General features: G+C 43.7%; 1 protein-coding gene across 6 annotated transcripts in view; it reads left to right on the top strand.

The window, feature by feature from the left end:
- ACSL1 (acyl-CoA synthetase long chain family member 1) overlaps positions 1 to 23,905 on the top strand; it is a 447,768-nt gene that overhangs the window by 201,379 nt on the left and 222,484 nt on the right. For all 6 annotated transcript variants that reach the window (XM_069199542.1, XM_069199561.1, XM_069199552.1 and 3 more), the window contains exon 6: positions 6,169 to 6,268. In XM_069199542.1, coding sequence (XP_069055643.1) covers positions 6,169 to 6,268 — 100 coding nt within the window. The remainder of the gene's footprint in view (positions 1 to 6,168; positions 6,269 to 23,905) is intronic.

Genomic DNA, 23,905 nt, shown 5'->3' with positions numbered 1-23,905 from the left:
TCGGATTAAACATGAAAATTGAAAAGCCAATATTTAATGTAAAGAGAAACAAACGTCTTAACAGGTGAAAAACAAATCAGTCAGCATTTCTTTGCAGTATTAGTGCAGATATACACAGGCATTACAGCACATGTAATCATCCCCAATACAAATATTGATGCAAAGGTAGACCGATGAGGGAAAGGAGTCAATCTAAACCATATAATGCAACACAGTATCGCTGTCCTGCACCATATGCTTTACATTCATAACTTGACATTTATTTGAAGGGGTAGATGAAAAGATTGCTACAAAACGTCTTGCAAAATCAGATAAAAATGTAAGCAGTTATCTGAAGACGTGGGCATTAGGTAGGTGATGCACAGATCTACAAGTTCATGGAAATGTTGGGACTTCTCTTAATCTAAATGGGGGGGTACTTTTTTTTTTTTGGTAAGCTGTTTGTGTTTCAGAAACTGAAATTACACTAGGAGAGGATACACTCTATAGAGCAGATGACTGCACTAAAAGCATGAATCACTGGTGATGAAACTAGAACAGATGTGTGTGAGAAAATGGCCCCTTTTGCTAGTATACTGCCTTTTTATTCTGCTGAGGTTTATTGCTGACATTTTTGACTGTCCATTGGGGGCACTGCTATCAACTGCCCAGTATATGGTCTCTGAACCCTAAAACAGGTATGAATCGGTTAATCTGATATGGATATTTATATAGTACATGATGTACAAATTACACCCATTGCACGAAAAGTGAAATGTCACCCATGGGCTGCAGCAGTTATTGTGCCATCCATAATGTGACAGGGAATACATGGCTTCGGGTCTACCAATGTAGCGTGACAGCTGCAGTTTAAACATTCAACTAGCCCTGTCAAAATAACCCTTTTGACAGGGAAAGCCTTACTTTTAAATAAGACACCCCTATATGGGTGTAGTAGCCTACAAGGTAGGGTGAATATTTAAGTGGGACATGTAGCAATAACATGTTACCTTATCCCTGAAGTGAAGGCCCCCCCCCCCCCCCCCCCCCCCCCCAAAAAAAAAAGCAGTTTTCTTTGAGACTTTCAGGTTAAAATACAGATTTAAATATTTCGGCTCTCTGGGGTGACACCAGCTGAAAATGTTTCAATCACTGTTTGTAAATCCAATAAACTGAAAGTCAGATTTTTAATAAATATTTAGGAAGATTGTTTAGAATGTTACATTTTCCCTGCCTTGAGCTCCTGGAGGCTAATTTGTTTTCGTCTGACAGTAGCTGCTGTGCTTGACCTTAATGAGGTGTGAAAACCGCTTCCTTAACTGAGGGCATAATTTAGGCTTGGTGGCAGGATAGGCTTGGGGTAGAGACTGTGATGCATATCTACCCAGAAAGAGTAGCCGGGGATTCCAGGAACTTAATTAACTTAAAAGGGAAAGAGGTGACACTTGCACATTCATAGTTTGGGCCTAAAGAACAAAGGCATCTCCTTCCTTAGGTTTCCCTTACACCAAAGTAGTTAGTTGGGCACAAGCCCAGTGGGAGGTGTCACTTGTTTCAGGTCCAGTTTGGTGCAACTTGGGAGAATTGGAGTGCTTATTTGCCTAAACATAGTGACACACGGACACTAGCTACCTCCTAGGGTGGGAGACCTGTGCCATTTTGGTTGTCAGTAGAATAGTGCCCTGTGGAATAGTTTGCAGTAAGGCAAACACAATGTGCTACAAACGTGGGTAGGGTTGCTCCTGATAACGTTTCCCTGATTGGTTAGATGTATCTCCTCTACCCACCAGCGATTGGACAGTTCAAATATGGACCTCACCTCCAGCTCCTCAGAACCCTTTTTGGACCTGTGGAAGAACCAAAGGAGATTGCACCTGCTGTTTTGAGACCTAGGAAGAGAGCAAGAGGACTGGACATTCTCCACTTAAACCCTGGATAGTGGACTCTTAAGGTTAAGTTGTCTGACACAAGCTGCAAGATGCCCTTTTCCTGAAGTGCCTACCTGATCAGTTAAAATTGGACCTTGCTGATGACTTCTAATTGATTCCTCCCCCATTTCCCAAATGAGACCCAATGCTGTCTCTAAATGGACTACTCAATCTCAGAATTTTTCTAAATGCCCCAGCTTTTCAGACTTTCAGCCATCAGAGGACCAGGGCAAACCACCTGAGCTGATCTGACCAAGGTGTGGTTTTGCTGGATTGAAAAAATGTTTCTTCTGCATGGAACCCTATTGAGCTTCCAGCTGGGTCAGCGGGCGGAAACAACTTCTACCCGCTGGCCCCGTGGGGAAACAACCCACAGCATTGACACCGGCCCATAATTGAGCCGGCAGCAATGTTGTGATGTGTAAGGTGCACCAGCACTGGTTCTGAAAAGCACAATGGAGCTTGCCATGGGGGTCCCTGCACTGCCCATGCAAGCGCATGGGCAATGTAGGGCCCCCATAGAGCCCCCTGCAACTAGTCTCTGCCAGCCTTTGCATGGCAGTGCTACTGCCATGTAAAAGCTGACTGAGAGGAGGGGAGGGGGGAGAGGGTCGTAATCCCCAGGGCAGTGCTACCCTGGCAGGTTAAGACCACCAACACAGTCAGCCCCTACTAGAAGTGGCAGTAATTGTGGATGTCGGACCCAAGTCTGAACCCCCTTGCTCCCCCCCCCCCCCCCCTCTAAAAATCAATGGCTTCCGCTGGACCTTGTCCAATGACTATTTGGCTTTGAGAGGATTTACTCTGGTAGCCTCGGCAACCTTAACCACTGAAGGATTTTGACTTCATACAGCGACTAAGTCCTAAGGTCATATTTTTAACCACAACAAACAAGCTTGATTTATCCAAACCATGCTCCATTGTGGTCTGCCTGAAATTGTGCTTAGGTTCTAATCGCCTGCGAACAGATCACTCACTGGTGTGTTACCTTTTCTAGACCCTTTTTCTAAATCTTTACAAATTGAAATATCCGGTTCTTCGTATTGGATTTTTGTTTAGGTGTAATTTTTGCTTATTACACTTTAAGATTGTTATTACTGTATAGACTATCAGTTTTGGGACTTCTAAATGCTTTGCACATTTTCTTTAAGATAAGCCTGTTTGCTTTGTATCCAGGCAAGGAGGGGTTGAAATCTGGTTTAAATTAGTATAACTTTTGTCTGGACCTAAAAGGCTCGTGGCTTTATTACTTGTGGTGCAATATCATCCGCCCCAACAAATAATTCACATTCTTGCAATGTTGCAGTTATAATGTGAGTAATTGTAGTATAGATTAATGTTAGACTAAATACACAGAGGAAAGGGTATGTGTGAATTGAACAGAAAATATCCTTAACCTGTTTTTAAGCAGTCCTACGGGACCAGATGGGGGCCAACAAGGGGATTCTCAGAGCATATCCGTTTAGGATATTCTCCTAGATAAGCCATTAGGACCAAAAACATTTAAGCCATAATGTCATTGTTGCAGAGACGAGAGTAGTAGATGAAATGGGTAGGCGGGTCCTCATCACTACTTTGAAACAACAGCTTCTACTGCAGAAGGAAACTGCAGTTAAGTTGGATTCTCTTAAGCATAAATATTTTAATGTTTAAAGTCGGAGTGTTTGTGCCGTACAGCAATATGACAGAGTTGACATTAACTTAACTGAATGTTATACACATTAAAACATGGTGCTGTGTACAGCAGCATGGGGCAAGGACACAAGATCAAACTTGTTATTGAAAAATAGCATCAAAAAACTGAACAATCAAAGGTACTACAAAACTTGGGCAAATGGAGGTTGAAGTGTCCAAAATTAATCACATTTGATATTGTGCGTGTATATATCTCCCCCTTCCCTCACCCTTTTCTAGCCCTTCTATCACCCTTTTTCTTGTTCCCTCCCCATCTATCTCTTTATTTATCTCTTCTCCATCTATCTCTTCTTCTTTCACCCCCTAAAGTAGGCCCAAGGCAGTCTCATGGGCAGGGTGCAGTGAATTTAAAGGTAGGGCATGAACTGGTGTGTTTTACATATCATAATAGTGAAATACTGCTAAATTTGTTTTTCATTATTGCAAGGTTTCTGTCTCCCTTAGGGTAACCTGGGGATTGCTCTGAAATATATTTCAAGTGTAATTTCCTAATGGGAGCAGATAGAAATATGTGGTTTGGGGACTCTAAACTAGTAAGTTTAAAATACATCTTTTGGTAAAGTTGTTTTTTGGAGCCAAGTTTGAAAATGCCACTTTTGGAAAGTGGGCATTTTGTTAATCATTCTTTCTTCCTGGCTGTGGAATACACACCTGTGTCAGGATGACAGTTGGCTGTATGTGAATTCACTCTTGACAGTCATACAAAGGGAGATGAGGTGTGCCCTGCACATCCTGATGGGTCTTCCTGGGCTACATGGCTGGGAGAAGCTGACAATTGCACCTGAATAGGGCTGTGCTTGTCCTTACACAAAGCAATCTAAAACCCCCTGTAGTGTGTATGGGGTCAGGGCAGGAATGGCAGGGTCTTGTTCATTGGAAAGACTTTCCTTTCACGTTATTTCTGCCTTTGAAGCAGGCAGAGTATGTTCTGGACCTCTGAGACCACAACTTTAGATTCCTACTGCACTAAAGACATTCTGCCAGGAAGAAGAGATGGATGCTGTAGGAGGGCCTACCACTGCCTGTTGCTTTCCTGTGCTGGCCTGCTGCGTCTGTCCTGGGAGTGAAAGGACTGGACTTTGCTTTCTACATCCTGCTTTCCAAGGTTCGCCAAGGGCTTGAACTGAGCTTGCCTCCTGTTATGAAGTCTCAGGGACATAATAGACTTCATCTGCCAGTGCTGAGGCTCTTTTGCTGAGAGTCCTGACTTGACAAGTGTTGCCAACTCCAGTCCCTGGGCCCTTGAAAGTGTAAGCTGGTGACCTGATGGCGAAAACCCACACACTGATGCACTGCAGCAGAAAAAGCGACGCAGCACCTATCCAGCCACAGGAGAATTGACGCAGCACCTGTTTCCCCCAGGTCCATCAACACGGCGTGCACCTGGATTTGTCATGCACTGTCCCTGTAGAATCTATTTCTCGTCGAACCTTACACCGTGGTAAGTAACCAAGGCTGCATGTCCAGAGATCAACTCATTTCTTTTCCTGCGAGGAAAGAATCAACGTCACCTCCCCTGCGAGTAAGTAGACGAGCATCGCCTCTCCTGCAAGGAAATAGACGCATCACTTCCCCTGCACAGTAAGGAACCAACGCATCGCTTTGCTTTTCGGCACCTCACCTCCCCTGCCACCCACATCGCTTTTGTTTTTGATGCGTCCCAGTTACTTTGTGCTAAAGATACAATCATTGATTCCTATGGATTAAGATTAATCTTTAAGTAGTCCTATCTTTACTTATGTATGTTGAATTTTTGTCATTTTAATCTAGTTTTATTCAGATTTATTGGCTATTTTTTTTTAAATCGGTGTGGAGTACTTTTGTAGTGTTTAACTCTGTGTGTGCCTATCTGTGTGCAAGAGCAGGGTTTATCTTAGCAGTGTGACTCCCTTACCTTAACTAGGTTGAGGGTCCCTACTTGGACCGGGTGTAAATCTCTGCCAACTAGAGACCCAATTTCTAACAAACATACTAATCTTTAAAGATTTTATGAAAGGCAACAAACCAGATAGTGTGCCTGCAATACGACTTAATCCCAAAGCAAATATTTTATACCAGGAATAAAAAAGCAAACCTGGGTAAATTACTTCATTAACATACTTACAAAGGCAGGCCTTGGGAAAGGCAGTAATGGTGCAATTGGCAAGTTTAAAATAAACTATCAAACACTTTTTCAGAGTGGTGAAGCAACATAGTAATCACTATTTCCTTTTCCCCTGCTATTTCTGTGATGGGCCACATGTTACTTGAATCTTCTGTCCTGGAACGGGATCTAGGAATGTGACTCCTATAGACGAAACCTGTATCAGTCTGAATGGAAATGGTGTCACCAGAGGTTTGGGCTTGAGGTCGATTTGGAGTGGGGAAGACGTTCTTATCAATTATTTTTGTGGCTTCTTAACATATAGCTGGTGACACGAGCAGGTGACTATAGGGTGTATGAAGGAGGAAAATAATATTACAAGGCATGTTTACTATTTTGTGTACTGATATGTAATTCTAAAGTGCTCCCTTCACCTTTCTCCTAAAATCCAGATTTTCACTGACATTCCGTTTTATCTTTCAGTGGGTGATAACTGAACTTGGTTGCTGCACTTATTCAATGGTGACTGTGCCTCTTTACGACACTCTGGGACCTGAAGCCATTAGTTATATTATAAATAAAGGTACATTTTTGTCATTTTTATTTACATTTGTTTGTCAAACTTCTTTTTATTGATTTTTATATATAATCATAACTGATACTAGTGATTAATTAAAATCTCACTACATACCATAACTGCTAATGTAGTGTACAGTTACCAACCCTTAAGAAATGTTGCGCCTGCAGCTGAACGGATTCAATCACTGCTATTTTCTGTTTTCTAAACTTTTGCCTAATCTATCTTCCTCCTCCTCCCAAACAAAAGGAGCTGGGGGCAGGGGGCTGTACCTATTGGATTCATCAACATAAGCGTATAGATACACAAATAGGAGCGTAGCTTGTCAGCAGAGGGGGAGGCCGCACCACCAATCCCAACCAGTCAAGGGGCCGGCTCCCAGCATTGTGATGTCCCCTTCCTTGGCTACCTAAAATTGAAAAAGATGTAGTGCTTGTTCATTTGGGGGAGTAGGGGTGGCATACACAGAGTCATACCTCTGGAGAGATACAACTCCAGGGGACCCCAAATGTATTAAAAATATTTGTAATTATCTCGAAATATGTCTGCCTTTCGTTCCATCATGATGGCCTACCACAATCTTGCATGCCACTGTGAGAGATGGTGCTTTTTTTTTTTTTTTTTTTTGGATGAGCATTATCGTTCGACCTTGTGTTCACTTAGGTATACGTATACTTATACTTATACTGTGCGTTAAAGCAATTTCATTTGTCAGTTGCTGTGTTCTTTAAAAATTCTTGCTCACTAGTAGTCAGTTCTGCCTTTTTCTTTTTCAGAGCAGTGATCTACTACTGTATTGTACCACTTCGGTTACTTTATCTGTTGCTGTGACAGACTATTTCTGAGATTTCTTTGGTGCTTTAGGCTGGTAGCTGCCTGCGTTTTATTGCAGCATTCCATTCCTCCCACCTCCTCCCATGTCGCTGACATTTGTTTTGGCTTTATTCCAGTGCTGTCCTCTACCCTGCTCTTAAAGTAAGCTTATTTTACTAAACAAACACCACATGCCCTCACCGCAGAGCTCTCCAGGGCCCCTCCCTGCCAGCACTCTCAACATGGTACAGGGCATTGCTTATCGCCTTTATCGGTCCATAAATGTGCAGGCCGCTCTGCTAACTTCATTAGAGCTTTGTTGAAATGTGAGGCAAAAAAGCTTGTTTGGTATGCTTTCAGTTGTAGTTGCCCACGTTTCTTCATTCCCATCCCACTCGGATGAGGTACTCTACTTATGCCTGTACTGCGGAGAGCATCGCTCCCTGGAATGTTTCTCCTGTGGCAAGTCTGTTGATGCCCTTAACCTGATGTGCGGTCCCAATAATTCACTGCTGTGCCTGTACTGCAAAATAACCTACAGTTCTCAAGCCTCCCTCTGAATGTTAAGATGGCAATTATAAAGCAAATAACCTGTGCCATTAGTCAAAAGCAGGCAGCATTTTTAGCAGCATATTGGAGCGTCCGCATTTCCCCTCCACCTTCCTGCATTGGTAGATCCTGCAGTCCACTCTGTTCTTCCCTTCCTTCGAAGCCCATCTGGAATTATTTGGCCGCACAGGAATGTTTGTCATCCCCTGCCTTGTGTGCTCTGGGTGCACACATTAACATGCCCTGGATTCAGTATGCATTTGTAAGAATGTTTTTACCTTGTACGAATCACATTAACCAAAAAATAATGCAGTCTGGGTTGTTTGACCCTCAGTAAAACTTTTGAACGCATCAAGCTTTACTATTAACATTTAATGTGTCTTGTGTGCACGTTGCAGGCTGCTGGGATCTGTTAGTTTACTTAGTGAAGCAGATTTTATTTAGATGTTGTCTTCACTGTCTTAAAACACTGTGGTACTAGCTACACAGAAAGCTTCCTACCCCACTGTTTCGCGGCCACTATCCAGCACTGTTTTCAGCTTGCTCACTTGCTGCCCTGCACAACGTCCATTGCTTTGCACACTGTACTGCCCTGCACGCTATTCCTGCACCCAACCCACTGTCCTGGTTCCTGCCCCACTGTTCCACTCACTGTCACACTTTTCACTTACTGTTCTGCACACTGTACTAGTGACTCCCCACAGTGTTCCACTGAACCACACCCCATCTCCCAGTTCCTGGTCACACACCACCGCTCTGGCCAGGGAGACGCTCATGTGTCACTCGTACATGTTGTGGCGGGGGCAGGGTGGAGAGGGTGGTCCCTTACATATAATTATCAAGGGTCACGGAGTAGTGGCACCTTGAGTGGAACATTAAAACATTGTAGGACAGGGAAAAAAGGGGTTGCCATCTCCACTTTAAAAGGCACAACAGCCGCATTTACGTAAATGAAACCAAAGTCATTAACAGATTTCTGGAATCTGATCGTAGTGAGCAGCGGGGACATAAATGCCATTATGAAGCAACACATTTCCCCATAGACACAAAGGGTAAACGTAAACCTCTTTCATACATCCGTATCTAAATTCCGTCAGTTTCATAAGTGTAATTAATGCCCCTTCCTTACATGTTCCACGTGTTAAACAGCAGCACCTCAGGCTGTGATTTCACCAATTAGTCTGTTAATTCTCAATCACGTCATGACTTAATTGGGTGGACACACTTTACAAATCCGAATTAGCACAATAAGTACCAGAACGAAAAAGTAAAGCCAGGGCTGGTTAACAATTCAAGTGGAATTTCTTTTATGTTGGAGTACAGTGCCACTTAAAAAATCACTACAAACTTTGTGTGGGTAAATCAGGGAATGTTCTGGTGGGGAGTTCATGGTCTTGGAAACTTTACGTGGGGAAAATGTATTGGACAAATAAACTATTTCCACTAAAAACCTACATAATAATAACATGCATATAATAGCCTTTCAGTGCCACAGAGTATTATAGTTGTGTTTCAGATGCACTATGGTATATAGTCCGCTGTGTCTCTGTGCCCTATCAGTGCTGGTGAAATTGCACATAATATATGCTGCGTTAAATAAACGGAGCCTTTTAGACAGTCTGTATTATTGCAGTGCACTGTGCATGTGTAGTCTCAGGGCCAGCCAAACACACATGCTCACAAGGACTCTCTACAACCTGGCACTGTATTGGCCATGATTGGCCGCAGGGCAGGCTGGGAGCCTGTGCCTGCAGTGCCGCAGAGAATGGCAGTGTGAAGGTAAGGTTTTTGTTTGTTTAGTTTTTTTAAATATATTTTTTATTTTTGTTGCCCCAGCGGCGACTGCTTAGTCTATTTAAAGATGAATAGAACACCTCACAATTCACCGCCACACAGTTCAACACCACACAACATAGTTACACTCCACATAATACCACTCAACACATGATTCAACTCCACATAATTACTGGCATTAATACCAGATAAATACACACCACATAAAACCACTATGCCACACAGCAACAATTTACAAAAATACACTGGGCACCATGCCACTTAATTCCAATTGCCATAATTTCACTCTGCACCGCACAGTTCCACACCACACAATTCAACTGCACACATTTGTATTCTACACCGCATAATTCAGCAACAAACCACATATTTAAACTCTTCGACACAATTGCACAACACACCACAAACATCCAAACCACGTAATGACACAATTCAACAGTACACCACATAATTAAACTCCACTACATACCACTCCACAGTGCAAAATATCAATCCACATAATTGCACTCCACACTCAGTGCCACATAACTACTATCCGCATAGTTCCATTGCACACCATGCCACATAATTATACTACACAAAACCACACCATTCCACTTAGCACACAATGTTATTGTGCTGCTCATTGTTAATACTTCTACTCTTAACCTTCCCCCAGCATTTGTTAGTCAGCCAGCAACTCTGATGATGGGGCAGTGAAAGTGGTATTTTATTCTATTTAGCATGGCAGATTTAAATTAGGATGCTAAATGGCAATATTATCATTTGTGCACTGCAGACAGAGGAAGAAGGTAAATAGAAGAGCTTTAGTTCTATGCAGAGCCACTGGAATTATGTGGCAAATAGGACCAAATTATGCGACAGGGTAGACAAACTTATGTTGCAGAAAAAGTCCAGTTATCCATTTATAACGCCAGTAGCTCTAACTCAAGTAAATTGCAAATGTTTGTTTTTGTTTCTAAGCAGCCGCTATAGTTTTTGCTGCTCCCAGACACAGCTACAATATGGACTTGTCACCCCTGGTTTGATGCCCAAGGTTATCTCTCAGCCCCATAACAGTGTTGTGGGTATCCCAGGATCTCCTTAATTTGAGCTAATGTCAGTCCAGCATGGACGTATGGTTGGTTAGTCCCACAATGATGAAAGTCACCAAGTTTGCCGCACTTCCAGCATAAATCTGATGTATTTGGAACGATTTTTTACAGTTTTGTGGGAAAGAGATACGTATCGAACTTGCTTATAATGGAACTCTCATGCCCACAGTGATTAAATCGTAATAGCTCTCCAAAGTGTACTCCAGCTGACCTCTGAGATCTCTCCCAATGACCCGTTACCAAAAACTTTTATATCCGAGTTGTGGGGAGGGGACCATGGACAGAAATAGAGAGTAAAGAAAGGATATACAACCTTTAGAAGTTCCCTCTCCTCTCACAAAATGCTCAATAGGAGTCAGGTCCCTTGTGACCACCTCTCGCATTTCTGGCTGAAGTACCCATTGCTTTAGTTGTGTGTAACAGTAGTATTCTGAGCGGGGAAGATGGAAGTCTCTTTAGCAATGTTCAAAAGTGAGAATGTCCCACCCATGGAGTAGGTCGGCTATGATGAGGCATTCCCCCCCACCCCCACCCCAGCTCCATTTACCAAAGGGCCCTGAGTGTAATGCTGGGGGGAATGCTGGAGTAAGGTGGAGTGTAAGGGGTGGGAAAGGTGGTCCAGTCTGTAAGCACTTTGTCCCACACTTTGTCTTGTCTGGTGGGTGTCCTCAAATATGCTTTGGGAGTGTCTAGCAGATTTCAGCTTCCACCGCATATCCCAAATGCACCTGCCCATCACTGCTATGTCCATGTGGAGCCAATGCTTATCTGACTCTCGTAGAGACCATGCCACAAGGACATGTAACTGGGCTGCTTTATAATAAAAATAACAAAATTCGGAAGACCCACTGCACCCACATCTTTGTGTAGTTGTAATATTTTGTGGGATAGTCTTGCTCTACGGTTTTGCCATATGAAGCATGTGAGCAGGGAGCGTACACAGGGGAGAAAGCCCTCATCCAAATCCATGGAAGACCATGAAAAAATTTAAGTCTAGGCAGAACTGTCATTTTAATAGCATGAGTATGACCCAGCCATGAACTACACATTGGGGCCCACCGCCTTAAGTGGGTAGTTGGCTCTCAAAAGGTCCAAGGAGTTTTAATGCCTAAATATGTGTTTGGCGATATGTTTTATTTAAGTTAATACGAAAGCCTGTCACTGCCTCGAATATCCCTTGGAGGGCATCAAGTGAAGTTTGTGGAGAAGTCCACGTCAATATTACATAATCGGCACAGAGGGAAGTATTATGGTTCATGGTGCTAAACGAGAGGCCTTGGATAGTTGGCATAGAATGGCTTGTGGCTGCCAATGATTCTATACTGAGAGCAAATAGCGGTGAGAGTGGACACCCCTGGCATATTTCCCTCTGTAGTTAGATGATGTCAAAAGCAACTCCGTTAACCAGTACCCTCGAGTGCGGGAAGCGTAGTTAGCCTGAGTCATTGCAATTAGTTTGTCACAAAAGCCAAATCGTCGTAGATTTAAATAGGAAAAGCCAGTCCACTCGGTTGAACGCTTTCTCTGCATCTAGTGCTAGTACCACTGGTATCTTCTCTTTCGTTGCCTTTTCGACCAAGTGGACTACCCTCAGTAAGTTATCATGTCTGTCTGCCTTTGATAAAGCCCAATATGATCTGGGTGGATTAGGTCATGCATTAGATCTTCCAATCTGGAGGCTATTATCTTTGTATAAAATTTGGCATCTAAACTGAGTAGTGGTACAGTATGATATGAACCGCATGCATGAGGGTCTTTACCTAGCTTAGGAATGATCAAAACCAGGGCTTTGCTCATTGGGGTGTGACTGCACCAGATTGTGCTGTATAGTTAGAGTGACCAGTTGGGGTATGAGGTCTGATGCGAACGTTTTATAAGAGCTGTATTCCCGTCTGATCTGGGGTGACTTGTGGGGCTTCAAAGCTCTATTGGTGTCCCTAACTTCATATGCACTAATGGGTTCATTCAGAACCTCATTTTGACACTTCGTTACTTGAGGAAGCTCTACAGTTCCTAGAAAATTTTCTTGGTTCTAGACATCTGTAGGAGCCATGGCATATAGTTGTTCGTAAAACCTTCCAAAGGTGCGGGCCTACTCTGAATTGGAGAGCATACCTCTCCATCTTCCCTCATGTCATCAACATATTCCCTTTCCACCCTGAGTGATCATGCCAGGTGGGGCCCCACTTTCTTACGCCTTAAACGCACATCTTATGAACAGAGTAATAGTGAGTTCAGCTCTATGAATGTATATTGCATTAAGTTTCCCTCTGAGCGTTGTGACTTGCTTTTTGTGATTGCAATGTTGGTGGTTGTTTGTGCCTGCTCACCTTTCTGAAGCTCACCCTCGAGTGTCATACGTTCTGTTCTTTGTTAGTTAAGCTTTGAGACAAGGGTGATGCATTTCCTCCTAATGGTTACCTTAAAGGCGTCCCAGGTGATAGCAGGGTTAGTATCTTAAGAGAAATTTAACTGAAAAAAGTCCCCGATGGCTTGGTGACTATCATCCCTTAGGAGGCGATCCCAGGCTAGGGAAGGGAAGAGGGGGTGTTGACACAGTGGAGTTTAGGTGGCGCCTGGCTACAATCTAAGGTGAGCTGCACAGGAGTGTGATCAGAGAGAGTGATTGGAAGAGAGGTGGCAGTAAGGTTGCAGGCGCAATTGACTGACTGATAAAGCCAAAGTTCAATCTGGAATGTGTGGTGTGTATGGGGAAAAAGTCTCTAGTGGAGGGGGGGGGGGGGAGGGGGGGGGGGGTAACATCCACCAGGCATCAATGAGCTCCAGCGCTTGTATATCTTGTTTCAGGGTTTTGACAAAGGTCCTTGTAGGGGATCTGTGAGGGTGTGTGCTATCAATGTCTGGGTCCCACGTCAGATTAAAGTCACCCAACATAATTATTTGTCCCACAGCAAAGCCTCCTAATAAAGGCAAAAAGATCTGTATTAAGGTTATTTGTTTAACACTGGGGACATATAATGACGCAAAAATGCAGTCGCCCTGCAAGGCAGCGTTTTACCATTATAATCACCCCCTCTATCAGATTTGTGATCTTCTGGAGTATAACCTAATGAGGAGTAAAAGAGGGCCACTCCGTTAAGTTATGTGGATGGAGAGGATCTGTCAATAAGTGGGTATACTTTGTCGTAGTCTGTGGCCTTCACCCCGTTTAAGGTGGGTTTCCTGCAAAGCTACATCGTGTTGTTGGCCCAGCAAATAGTTTCAAACTTTGTTTGGCAGCTGAGTGGAGTCCTTCAGTGTTCCCAGAGTGTGGTGATCACCATTGGAATTCTAGTAACATCAAGCATGGTTCACAAAGAGAATTCTGTGCCTCCCCCCGGCCCTGCTTGCTCCTATTCCCCCACCATGAGCCACTGGCCAGTCTCCCTCCCCACCCCCACTTGTGATGCCATGATCTTCCTGTGCCATAAAACTAAACTCTATTATAGAAAAATAACTAGTGGGACAAAGTTTCCCCAGCTTAGAGTATTAGCTAGGATATAATGCTTGTCAGGCATATGGTCTACCTCTGATGCCAATATTTAAGAGTAGCTTATGATCAAAGTGCGTGGGGGGAGGGGGCGTTCTAGTCACCACAGGCTGTGGCATTTCTACTATCTTACTGTCATTGACTTCATGTTGTCTGTGATCTCGTCCTTCTCTAGACAGAGCAGATGAGTAGGGTGTGCAAGCATAACCTAGTTTGGTTTTGAAGCAAGTACCTGAGTCCATGGCTGCGAGGGGTGAGGGTTATTCCTTAGATGGCTGACATTTGTCGACAAGGTATGAAATGCTAGTTTTTCCGTGGGGGTTCTCGCATGTCACTGGGGAAGCCATAATCTCGTCTCCGTGTTTCTGAAGGGGCTCCTGGTCCGAGAGTCTGCATTTTCTTCCTATTTTGGGGAGTCCAGAAGTGGGATACCCAAGATGGACCCAGCAGTTGCGAGATCTGTAACATGAGTCTTGTTTTGGTAGCCAAATGGGAATGTCCATCTATATCTGACGTTGTCTTGCCTCAGTTTGTGATGGGCTGTAGTTGATGCCTTTGGGCCAGCATGGCTGGAGCTACATCTTTGAAAAGAGAGCATGTGGCACCCCGGAATTTTTTTTTGTCCTTCTGCGCTGCTTGGAGAATTGCTTCTTTTATCTTGTAGGAATGTAGTTTCGCAAGTATATCTCTAGGGCGGTGCCCTTCTCCCACAGCCTGTGGGCCCACTCGATGGACCTGATCTTTTGTAATCGTTGGGTGGACCTCCCCAAACACCTCTGCGCATAGACCTTTCACAAAGGCCTCAAGGTCTGGGCCCTCTACTCTTTCCTCCAGTTGCTGGATGCAATTGTCCTCATGTCTTAAGCTGTTCTCTAGATCTTCACATTTTAGTAAAGTATCTTGAAGTTGTACACAAAGGCTGTTGGAGGCTTCTTTTACCAGGCTCGTCATTTTTTTCCAGTTCATTGGGTATGGTCACCAGATCTAGCGCGTGGGACCCACACAGTCAATATCTTGTTGGAGCGTGGTGAATCTGATTGAAGGAGTTCTAGAGATGCGTTCATATTTGCTTTCAATTTCCTCCCTAAGCTCTAGCTTATTCTATAAGGGAAGAGAGGAGGTCTTCCTTCGTGAGTGCCATGGCATGCCCACCTGCAAAGATAGAGGGAGTGTCTGTTGGTGCGAAGTAGCTAGAGACTATTTGTCTGAATCTTTTTCGGCAGCAATAAGCAGCTGGTACCTATGGGGAAACGCTCCCTTGAAGTGACTACAAATTCTACGGTTTCTCTAGTAACAGTGGTGCACTGTGCGAGAACACCACTGATGTAGTTTAAGGATTGTGTTGTGGGTCCCTGTTATTACTAAAGGATGACTACCAGGATGGCTGCACATCAGCCGTGGGTGGGAGGTATCTTCCACAGCTGTAGAACACTAAGGTCCATCATTAGGTTTCGGCAAGAAGCATATTCTGTCCTGGCTATTGTTATAGGTACCCTGTTGTCAGCATGCATGGTCTGCCATCCTGCCCACTTTGTATATGGGGCATAAATTTCTCTGGCTGGTGAGGCACTGCTGTAGTATATGCAAGGTTTGAGGTGGTGAAATATTGTCTGCTTTTGAGAAATGTAGGCAAGACTTGTACATCAACAAGCATTGAAGCGGTAGATCTCCATCTTAAGGTCAGGCATGGAGGAAGCTAAAGATGAAGCCTCTGGTTTATTCTGGCACTGGGGATTTGAGTTACTGGAAAGTGTCTGAGTCTTCATGCTGGGCAGCCAAGGACAGCAGGTGAGGAGACTATTTGGAGTTGCTGAATTAGCGATACAGTTCCAGTAGTATATTGGTGCTGCCATCTTGAAGTCAGGCAAGTGTTAAGGGGAAGCAGTCCCAGATGGTCCTCTTTTCTCCATAGGCTCCCAAAGCCTAGGAACTATTGGGGTGCCCCTCTGAAATTCTGCTGCCAGATTGCTTAATGGCTTGGTCGTTTCAAGGGATGCTGCCTTTCCTCATTCCTACTGCTGCCATGTGGGTTCAGTGACTGAGACCGTGGGCTGATCTCAAGGGCTTCCCAGACTGTGTGCTTCACTTTGCCTTCTGGGTGCCTCTCCCCTTAGGCTACTTATGCGGTTCCTGTATGGAGTGGGGCTCTGTGTCAGGTAAGCTGCCCTCCCCAGCCCTTATTCCTACTCAGTCATGTGGGTTCAGGGATGGTGACCACGGGTTGATCTCAGGTGCTTCTCACCTCTCAGTTTATGTGCCCCACACTGCCCTCAGGGGCCGCTCACCTCATACAGCTTATGCTGTTCTCATATGTAGTGGGACTCCATGTTATCGGACAAGCCGCCAGAGTCACAGTTGATGGTTAGTGGTTGTCCAGTTTTCTGCTGGGTGCAGGCCCTTCCTGGTGTTGCATGTGGTCTCTACCACACTCAGGATCCTCTGACATCAAGCGTTTCAGGCCCTTGCAATGATTTCTCATGGCCTATCTGGAGTTCTATGCTGCCAGGGAAGGGGTTCTTTATATCTGGTGCATCCCGGAGGGTCCACACACTTTGATTGCACAGTGCTTGCAGCAGAGCTCATGTGGATCACGTCCACTCTGCCATCTTGTTTGGCCACCTTTATTTACATTTTAGAGGTAGGGTGGGGACCTAAAAGCCTATTCCTCAAGAACATGATGGCCTCTCCTCTTTGCTTCCTACATTGATTAAAAGGTAGACTGATATAATCACTTCTTAATTCCTTTCATGTTCTTTCTGTTGTATGCTTCATGATCGTTTATGTTAACTAGCTTTACAATAGACTTTCAATGCAGGGTTTGCACTTTGTGCATAGATTGACCTGTTGTATGCATTGAGAATGCACAAATATGTACTGCTTATTACTGAATTTGTTTTTTGCAACCATAACAGTGTAGACTTCTGCTTCGATAGTTTTCCAGCTCTATGAAATTTTTGTTCTGGTGTATCTTTTCCGGTTAGTCTAGACCTGAAGCATAATCACTCCTCCATCGAAGGATCATTTCAGGTTCAAAACCTTGGAATAATTCAGGTGCAGGGCCACATCTAAAATGCCCAATTTCTTTTTGTAAAACGTCCTTTATTTCTAGAAATGGTATTGACAACAAGGCATAGTGACTTGCAGTAGTCAAAGCATTACCAGCTCAATAATTTAGCTATTCGTTGGTTTGCATCTTGGAACAATTCATAACGTGTTAGTTTAAGCACACAGTCCTATTGTCTTTACCTATAATGCTACCTGAAGAGTCCATTCTTGTGGATAGTTTTCTCTGGTCCAGATTTGGATAAGCTTTTATACTCGTGGATCAAATTAAACAATCTTTTAGCACATACAAACATTAGGGGCCTATTCACTAAAGCATTTTTGAATATGTAGTGTAGTAATCCAGGTGTGCAACATTATTTACTTGCAGAGTCTAGTAAATAATCTATGGCTGTAGATCTCCACCTATGCCTGCCTTATCTCATTTGTAGGTTTCTTTGCCTTGAATGCAGAGGGCTCTGCATTCGTAGTTATAGGTTTTAGGCGCAAAAGTGGTAGAGGTTATGGGGAGTGGTAGAAATAGTGGCGAGTTGTAAATAGATGTATGGAGTGTATGCTAGTACTGAAACACACACATGCATAAAACAATGGCTCAAAAAGTTCACCTAATGTGGTGGTACTACTGACAAAGGGGGCGTAAATTAACTCCAGCCAAACCTTGAAGTAAGTTAAGCACTACGCATAACTAATCACTGGTGTACTGCAAGACAACTAGAAAAAAATAGATGCTGACAATACCACAGACAGCTCATGGGGTAAATGGGGGTGGTGGGGGTGGAGAACGGGAGCAAGCAAGAACGAGAGAGAGAGAGAGAACCTGTGCCTCTCACCGGACCATCAAGACACTGAGGCTTGTCTATCGTCTGGTCCAAGAAGACTCTCTGGAGACTGCGATCCTAGGCTAGAGATGGCAGGCAGATCTCCAGATGGCACCCAGGGTAATTTTGGGGAAGAACATGCGCAGTAGGAGCCCCATCAACAAGGAGCTGTCTCCATCCAGTATTCAGATATCCAGTCTGACACTAAGAGCCAAGAGCTGACTTCGGTGGAAACTGAGTTCAGTGGCCCCCAGCGGCTCCCACAAACTTTAAAAAAAAAAAAAGTCCATATCAAGGTCACCAGACAGGGCTAAAAAAAAATCTACTCGTCCACTCGCTATGGCGAGCTATTTTTAGAAACTACTAAACCCTTCTAGGAGTAGACCAAGAACAGGTGTTCTGTTCAGACAGAAACTGAATTAGCATTTAAGAGGCCTTTACATCTTATTCTTGTCACATTTGCTCTGTGTTCAGAGACAGAGGTGAAAAGTCAGTTTGTCGTCTTGCATTGCAAATAATTTTCCTTGTTACTTCAGAGTTCCAGGATTTTGTAAGATGACCTGTGTGAAACGAAGGGTTGTGGGTATCAAGTCTTTCTCAACACTCAACAGTTAGTTAACTAAGTCAACTTAACAAACATTTTTAAAATTTCAGTAGCTGTGAAAGACCACCTTTTTGTACTTGTGTGCTAAGGTCAGAACACTTTACTTGGTGATGTACAAATGATAAATATATTTTTCTGAAACCTAATTTTCAGATTATTGTTAATACACTACAGTTTTATCAGTAAAGCTGCAAGTTAGTGGGAAGGTTTTTGGATATTTCATGGAAATTTACTGTCTGTAAATACAGTGCACTAACACATCATGCTTTAGTAATATACTTATTAAAAGTGAGTGTTTTTTAAACATAAACTGAGACACTCCTGCCCTGATAGCAAAGCTATTAGTGAACTAAGGGGCAAGTCATGCATGGATCGTTTGTACCCTATTTGTGAGCTAGATTTATTATACATGGAGCAAATGTTAAGTATATTTAATCAAACAAAAGAGGACTTTCTTACAGAAGAAATGCTGAACTTGCATATTTGAAGGTGCACCTGTATGTGAGAATGAAGAAAAAGGCGACTGTAAAATACAATATTTGCATAGGATCACACAATTTGAGACCAGTTTCTGGGTCAAGTACATCAGTTAGGTCGAGTAGATTATTCAAGCTACTGGACCTGCAGGTCTAGTAACATTTATGATTTTTTGAGGCCTGCCAGATCACCACTGCTTTCAAGACATTATCGGTCTCAAAGAAAATTTGGATGCCCGCTCATTGGCTCGGACTGAAAGCCACAAAGACTGCGCCTGCAGCTTCGGCTCCGACCTAATCAACTTCAATCTGACATTGCACCACCAAGCACTCTGCATGACTACATCTGTTACAAGCCAACAATCTTTGGATCCAAGTTTGGCACTGAAAAAGATCCGACCTAAAATTTTTGCACAAAAGAACATGTTCCTTTGGAGCATTTGGATTCAAACCACTCCATCATGCCTTTGTCTATTCAGACCAAAATTAGAGAGAATGAACAATAGACGGTGCAAAATATATATTCAAGAAGGCACAGGACGAATTGTAGCTTCCCCTACAATTACTTTAAAAGGAAGCTAACCTGTCAGGATGCACTGGGCACCTCCCCACCTCCTAAAAACATGGTTTCCACAAAGGAGCCTGCTTATCCTCCTCTTTCCCCTCACCCCTCCCGCTCATCATCTTCCTGCTCTTCCTCCTACTACTTCACCTCCACTTATTTATTCTCCTACCTCTCCAACTGCAGGGACCACACTCCCCAATGTTCACCGTTATTTGATGAACACTAGTTAGAAGGCATAACACCAGATCTAGATTGCTGGGATTCTTATGATCCAGACTGTTATTAATACTGACCCAGATTTGTATCCCGCTAGACCGTCCCCTCTAGAGGATACTACCAGCTACCAACAAGTCATTGCTAGGGTAGCTGCTTACAATAATGTACCTTCACATAAGAATCCTATTGAACAGGATTTCTTCTTTGATACGCTTACCACCACACACAGGGACACCCAATATCTCCCTGTGCTCTCGGGTATGATTCGGCTTGCAAACATCTTCCAAGAGCCTTTGAGTTCTGGAATAATAACACCAAGGGTAGATGGAAAAATAAAATACAAGCCAGCACCTTTGGACCCTTTATCAAATCACAAGTGCCACCAGACTCAATTGTGGCTACTACCATCAGGAAAAAGGCTAATAGCCAGGCCACTGGAGACTCTTCCCACACCTGACAGAGTAAAAAAAAAAAAAAAAATGATGTGGCAGGCAAGAGTGGCCGTGCAAGCCGTGAATCACTGACGGACAGCCAATTCGCAAGCCTTACTCTCTCAATATGATAAAGGCCACTGGGATGAAATGTAGGAACTCCTCCAATATCTCCCAGAGGAGTATCGCAAGGATGGCCAACAAATTGTGTCAGAGGGGCAAACCATTGCCCACAACTCTATTAAGCGTGCACTGGATGCTGCAGATAGCGCAACGAGGTATAAACACAGGTGTCCTAATTAGAAGGCATGCATGGCTTAGGTGCTCTGTCTTTAAGCCAGAAGTACTGCAGGCAGTTTTAAATATGCCCTTTAGTAGAGAACACCTCTTTGGTCCATAGTTTTTTTTTCTACCTTGGAAAAACTAAAAGGGCACGAACACTGCAAAGGCCATGGGAGCTCTTCAGTCCCAAGCACAGAGGGTATTTTTTCGGCACTCAGTCTATAGAGTGGGTTACAAATCAACATCATATCCTTCCACCTCTCATAACAAACAGGCCTCAAGTTCATACACCAGAGGCTCTTTTAGAGGGTCATTCAGAGGTAATTTCATAGACGGGTAAAAACAACTCCTGGGGCTCAGGCTCCTCAACAAAACACTGAGTAACTACACATACTCAACCCACATATAACACCAGTTGGGGAACACCTTCAGGACTTCTACACTCAATGGACACAATTTACATCAGCCCAATGGGTCCTCCCCCTTATCCATTATGGTTATTGCATGGCGCTCACAACCACACCTCCCCAAAATCCCTCCTCGCACACACAGGTTATCTTAAGAACACCTCACTCTCCTCAGAGGTACAAGCTCTCCTTTCAAAGGGGGCTATAAAATCAGTTCCATCCCAATATTAAGGAACAGGACTATACTCGCTATAATCCTCATTCCAATAAGGGACGGGTCACTCTGACCCATCTTTCATCTCAGGCCCCTAAATCAGTTCATTCTTTCAGAACACTTTCACATGGTCACTCTTCAGGTTGTCATATCACTCCAACAGTGAGATTTTATGGCCGCTCTAGACCTCAAAGATGCATATTTCCATACTTCCATCCCTCACACTGCAAATATTTATGATTTGTGATTGCCAGCAAACATTCAGTTTGTAGTTCTACCATTTGGGGTCACAACTGCTCCCAGGGTATTCACCAAATACCCAACAGTGGTTGCAGCACAACTCAGACGACAAGAATCAGGTCTTACCATACATGCACAACTGTCTTATCAAAGCCAGCATGTTACAACAGTGCCAGTCCCACACACATTAGTGAACCTTCTTCACAAACTAGGGTTCACACTCCGCTTTGAAAAATCTAATTTACAACCTCTTCAGATTCAACCATATCTAGGGGCCATTCTCAACACTCAGTTGGGGTTAGCATACCCCCAATGCAACTTGGATACAAAATTTCCAGCATCTGCTTCTTCACTTTCAACAGAATTACTCTAACAGTCACAAATCATGCGTCTCTTAGGGATGATGGCATCTTGCATTGTCATACCTCATGCCAGAATCCTCATGCATCAGCTACAGCAATGTCTGTCTCGTCAGTGGTCTGTCACAGGGTCATTTTCAGGACCTAGTGTTAATAGACCACCAAAAATACCACTCCCTGCAGTGTTGGAACTCCACCAACCTCTTAAAAGGGTGGCCTTTTTAGAGGCCCTGTACAAACATTTTTCCATGCACATCAGTTATGTGGAGCTTCAAGTGGTATTTATAGCCCTCAAAGCATTCCTACCTCCCCTCCCATAAAGTTGTTCTTGTCCAGACTGACAATATGACAGCGATGTAGTATTCACAAAAAACGGGGAGTCACGATCATTCCAGCTATCACAACTGGCACAAACAATACATAAATGGGTTACATCACCACATTCACCTACTAGCAGAATATCTCCCAGGGACGGACAATGACTTTGCAGACCTGCTCAGCAGGATGCATCAAGTCCACGAATGGGAAACATAACGAATTGGCTCCTGAAGTCAAAGTATTTGAGTATCTCAATTTATCTCCAGAATGTATGGAAATTTTGAGGGAGGCTTGTAGACCGACAACTACAGCATGTTATGCAGCAAAATTGAAGTGTGTTGTTTGCTACTGCCAGTCCAAACACATTGATCGAATTAAAGCATCTGTCCAAGAAATTTGCAATTTGCTACTTCCTACGCTTACGACAAGCCAAATTGGCTTACAATTCAATGATATTACATTTTGCAGCCATAGGTGCATACTTACAAAATAGAGAACATATTTCATTGCTCAAAATCCCCGTTATTAAAACTTTCATGGAAGGACTTAAAAGGGTAATTACATCTAGACTTCCCCCTGATTGATCATGACATCTTCAAATTGTACTCAATAGGCTCCTAGGTCCGCTGAGCCACATTACTCATGTCCTATTGAGTTCTTTTCATGGAAGATAGCTTTTCTGGTTGCAGTCACATCACTTAGACGTGTCAGTGAGCTCCAGACATTAACTCTAGAAGAATCTTTTTTCAAATACATAAAGATAAGGTAGTCCTTCGCACAAACCCAACTTTTCTACCAAAAGTGGTATCTCCATGTCCTATCAATCAAACCACCACCTCCCCAGGGCAAAGATTTAAAAAACAAAAGTGATGGGGGTCCTTTTTGGCCCTCCTGTAGCCCCATGGACCACCACCTCCCCGGGGCTATACTTGTTGCTTCAAAGAGCCATTGATGTCCCTGGGGACTGCCACCCCCCAGGGCCGGCTCCTGCTATGTCCTGGAGTGCCCACACTCTGAGATATAGCTGTTTGCTGTGGCTCCAGCTTTGATGGCTGCAGCCAAGTCACAGCAAACGCTCTGTTTTCTGACAGCGGAACATGTCAATCAGGTCCTACTGTCAAAGCTTTGTTTTCATCTGTTCCCTACACGTACATATGCATGATAAACGGAGGTAAAAGCTTGGCTTCAGCAACCAGGGAGCTGCTACCTAAAGCAGCTCCTTGATTGCTGGAGCAGTGGGATCACGAGGGATAGATCTTGAGGCTTCCTCTGTGGTCCCAGATAGCCAATAAAGGGCACATTATAATTGGAGAAAAAAATCTGCAGGGACCACAAGGGAGCCTTTGAGGGTTCCCCTGCGGTTCCCAGATAGCCCATAACGGGCTGAAAAAGTGGATATTGAAATAAAAATAAAAAAAATTAAAAAAAATGAATAGCTCAAGTGTGAACGTCACACGGACCGTTTAGTATTATAGTCCAGCTGGAGTAGTTTATATTATATTTTATATATATATATATATATATATATATACACAGTGCTAATGTTTAAAGCTCATACTGAAAGGTGATCTTAATGTTTTTTAATGACAAATATATTTTTCTTTTCAAATTGTGCAGAAATATCTCATTCTTAGTATATCCCACATCAAAGCCTAAAAATCTATCTCTCCCTCACTCTGAATGGGTGTGGAAAAAGTCACACTTACACACCCAATCAGACACTCATGCTCCCACTCTCAGACCCTCGTACGCCCATTCACAGTCTCACTTGGACACACCCACTAAAACACTGATGTATGCACTCTTACTAGCCCTTGCACCTATTATCACACACAGGCTGCAGCCAAAGAGCTGTGCACAGCCTGGGGTTGGGTGGTTAGGGGAGTTGGCCGCTGGCTCAGGCTGCAGGC

Source organism: Pleurodeles waltl, chromosome 1_2 (genome assembly GCF_031143425.1).
Source record: "Pleurodeles waltl isolate 20211129_DDA chromosome 1_2, aPleWal1.hap1.20221129, whole genome shotgun sequence".
In the NCBI taxonomy this organism is placed as follows: domain Eukaryota; kingdom Metazoa; phylum Chordata; class Amphibia; order Caudata; family Salamandridae; genus Pleurodeles; species Pleurodeles waltl.
This window is presented reverse-complemented; position numbering and strand designations above follow the sequence as displayed.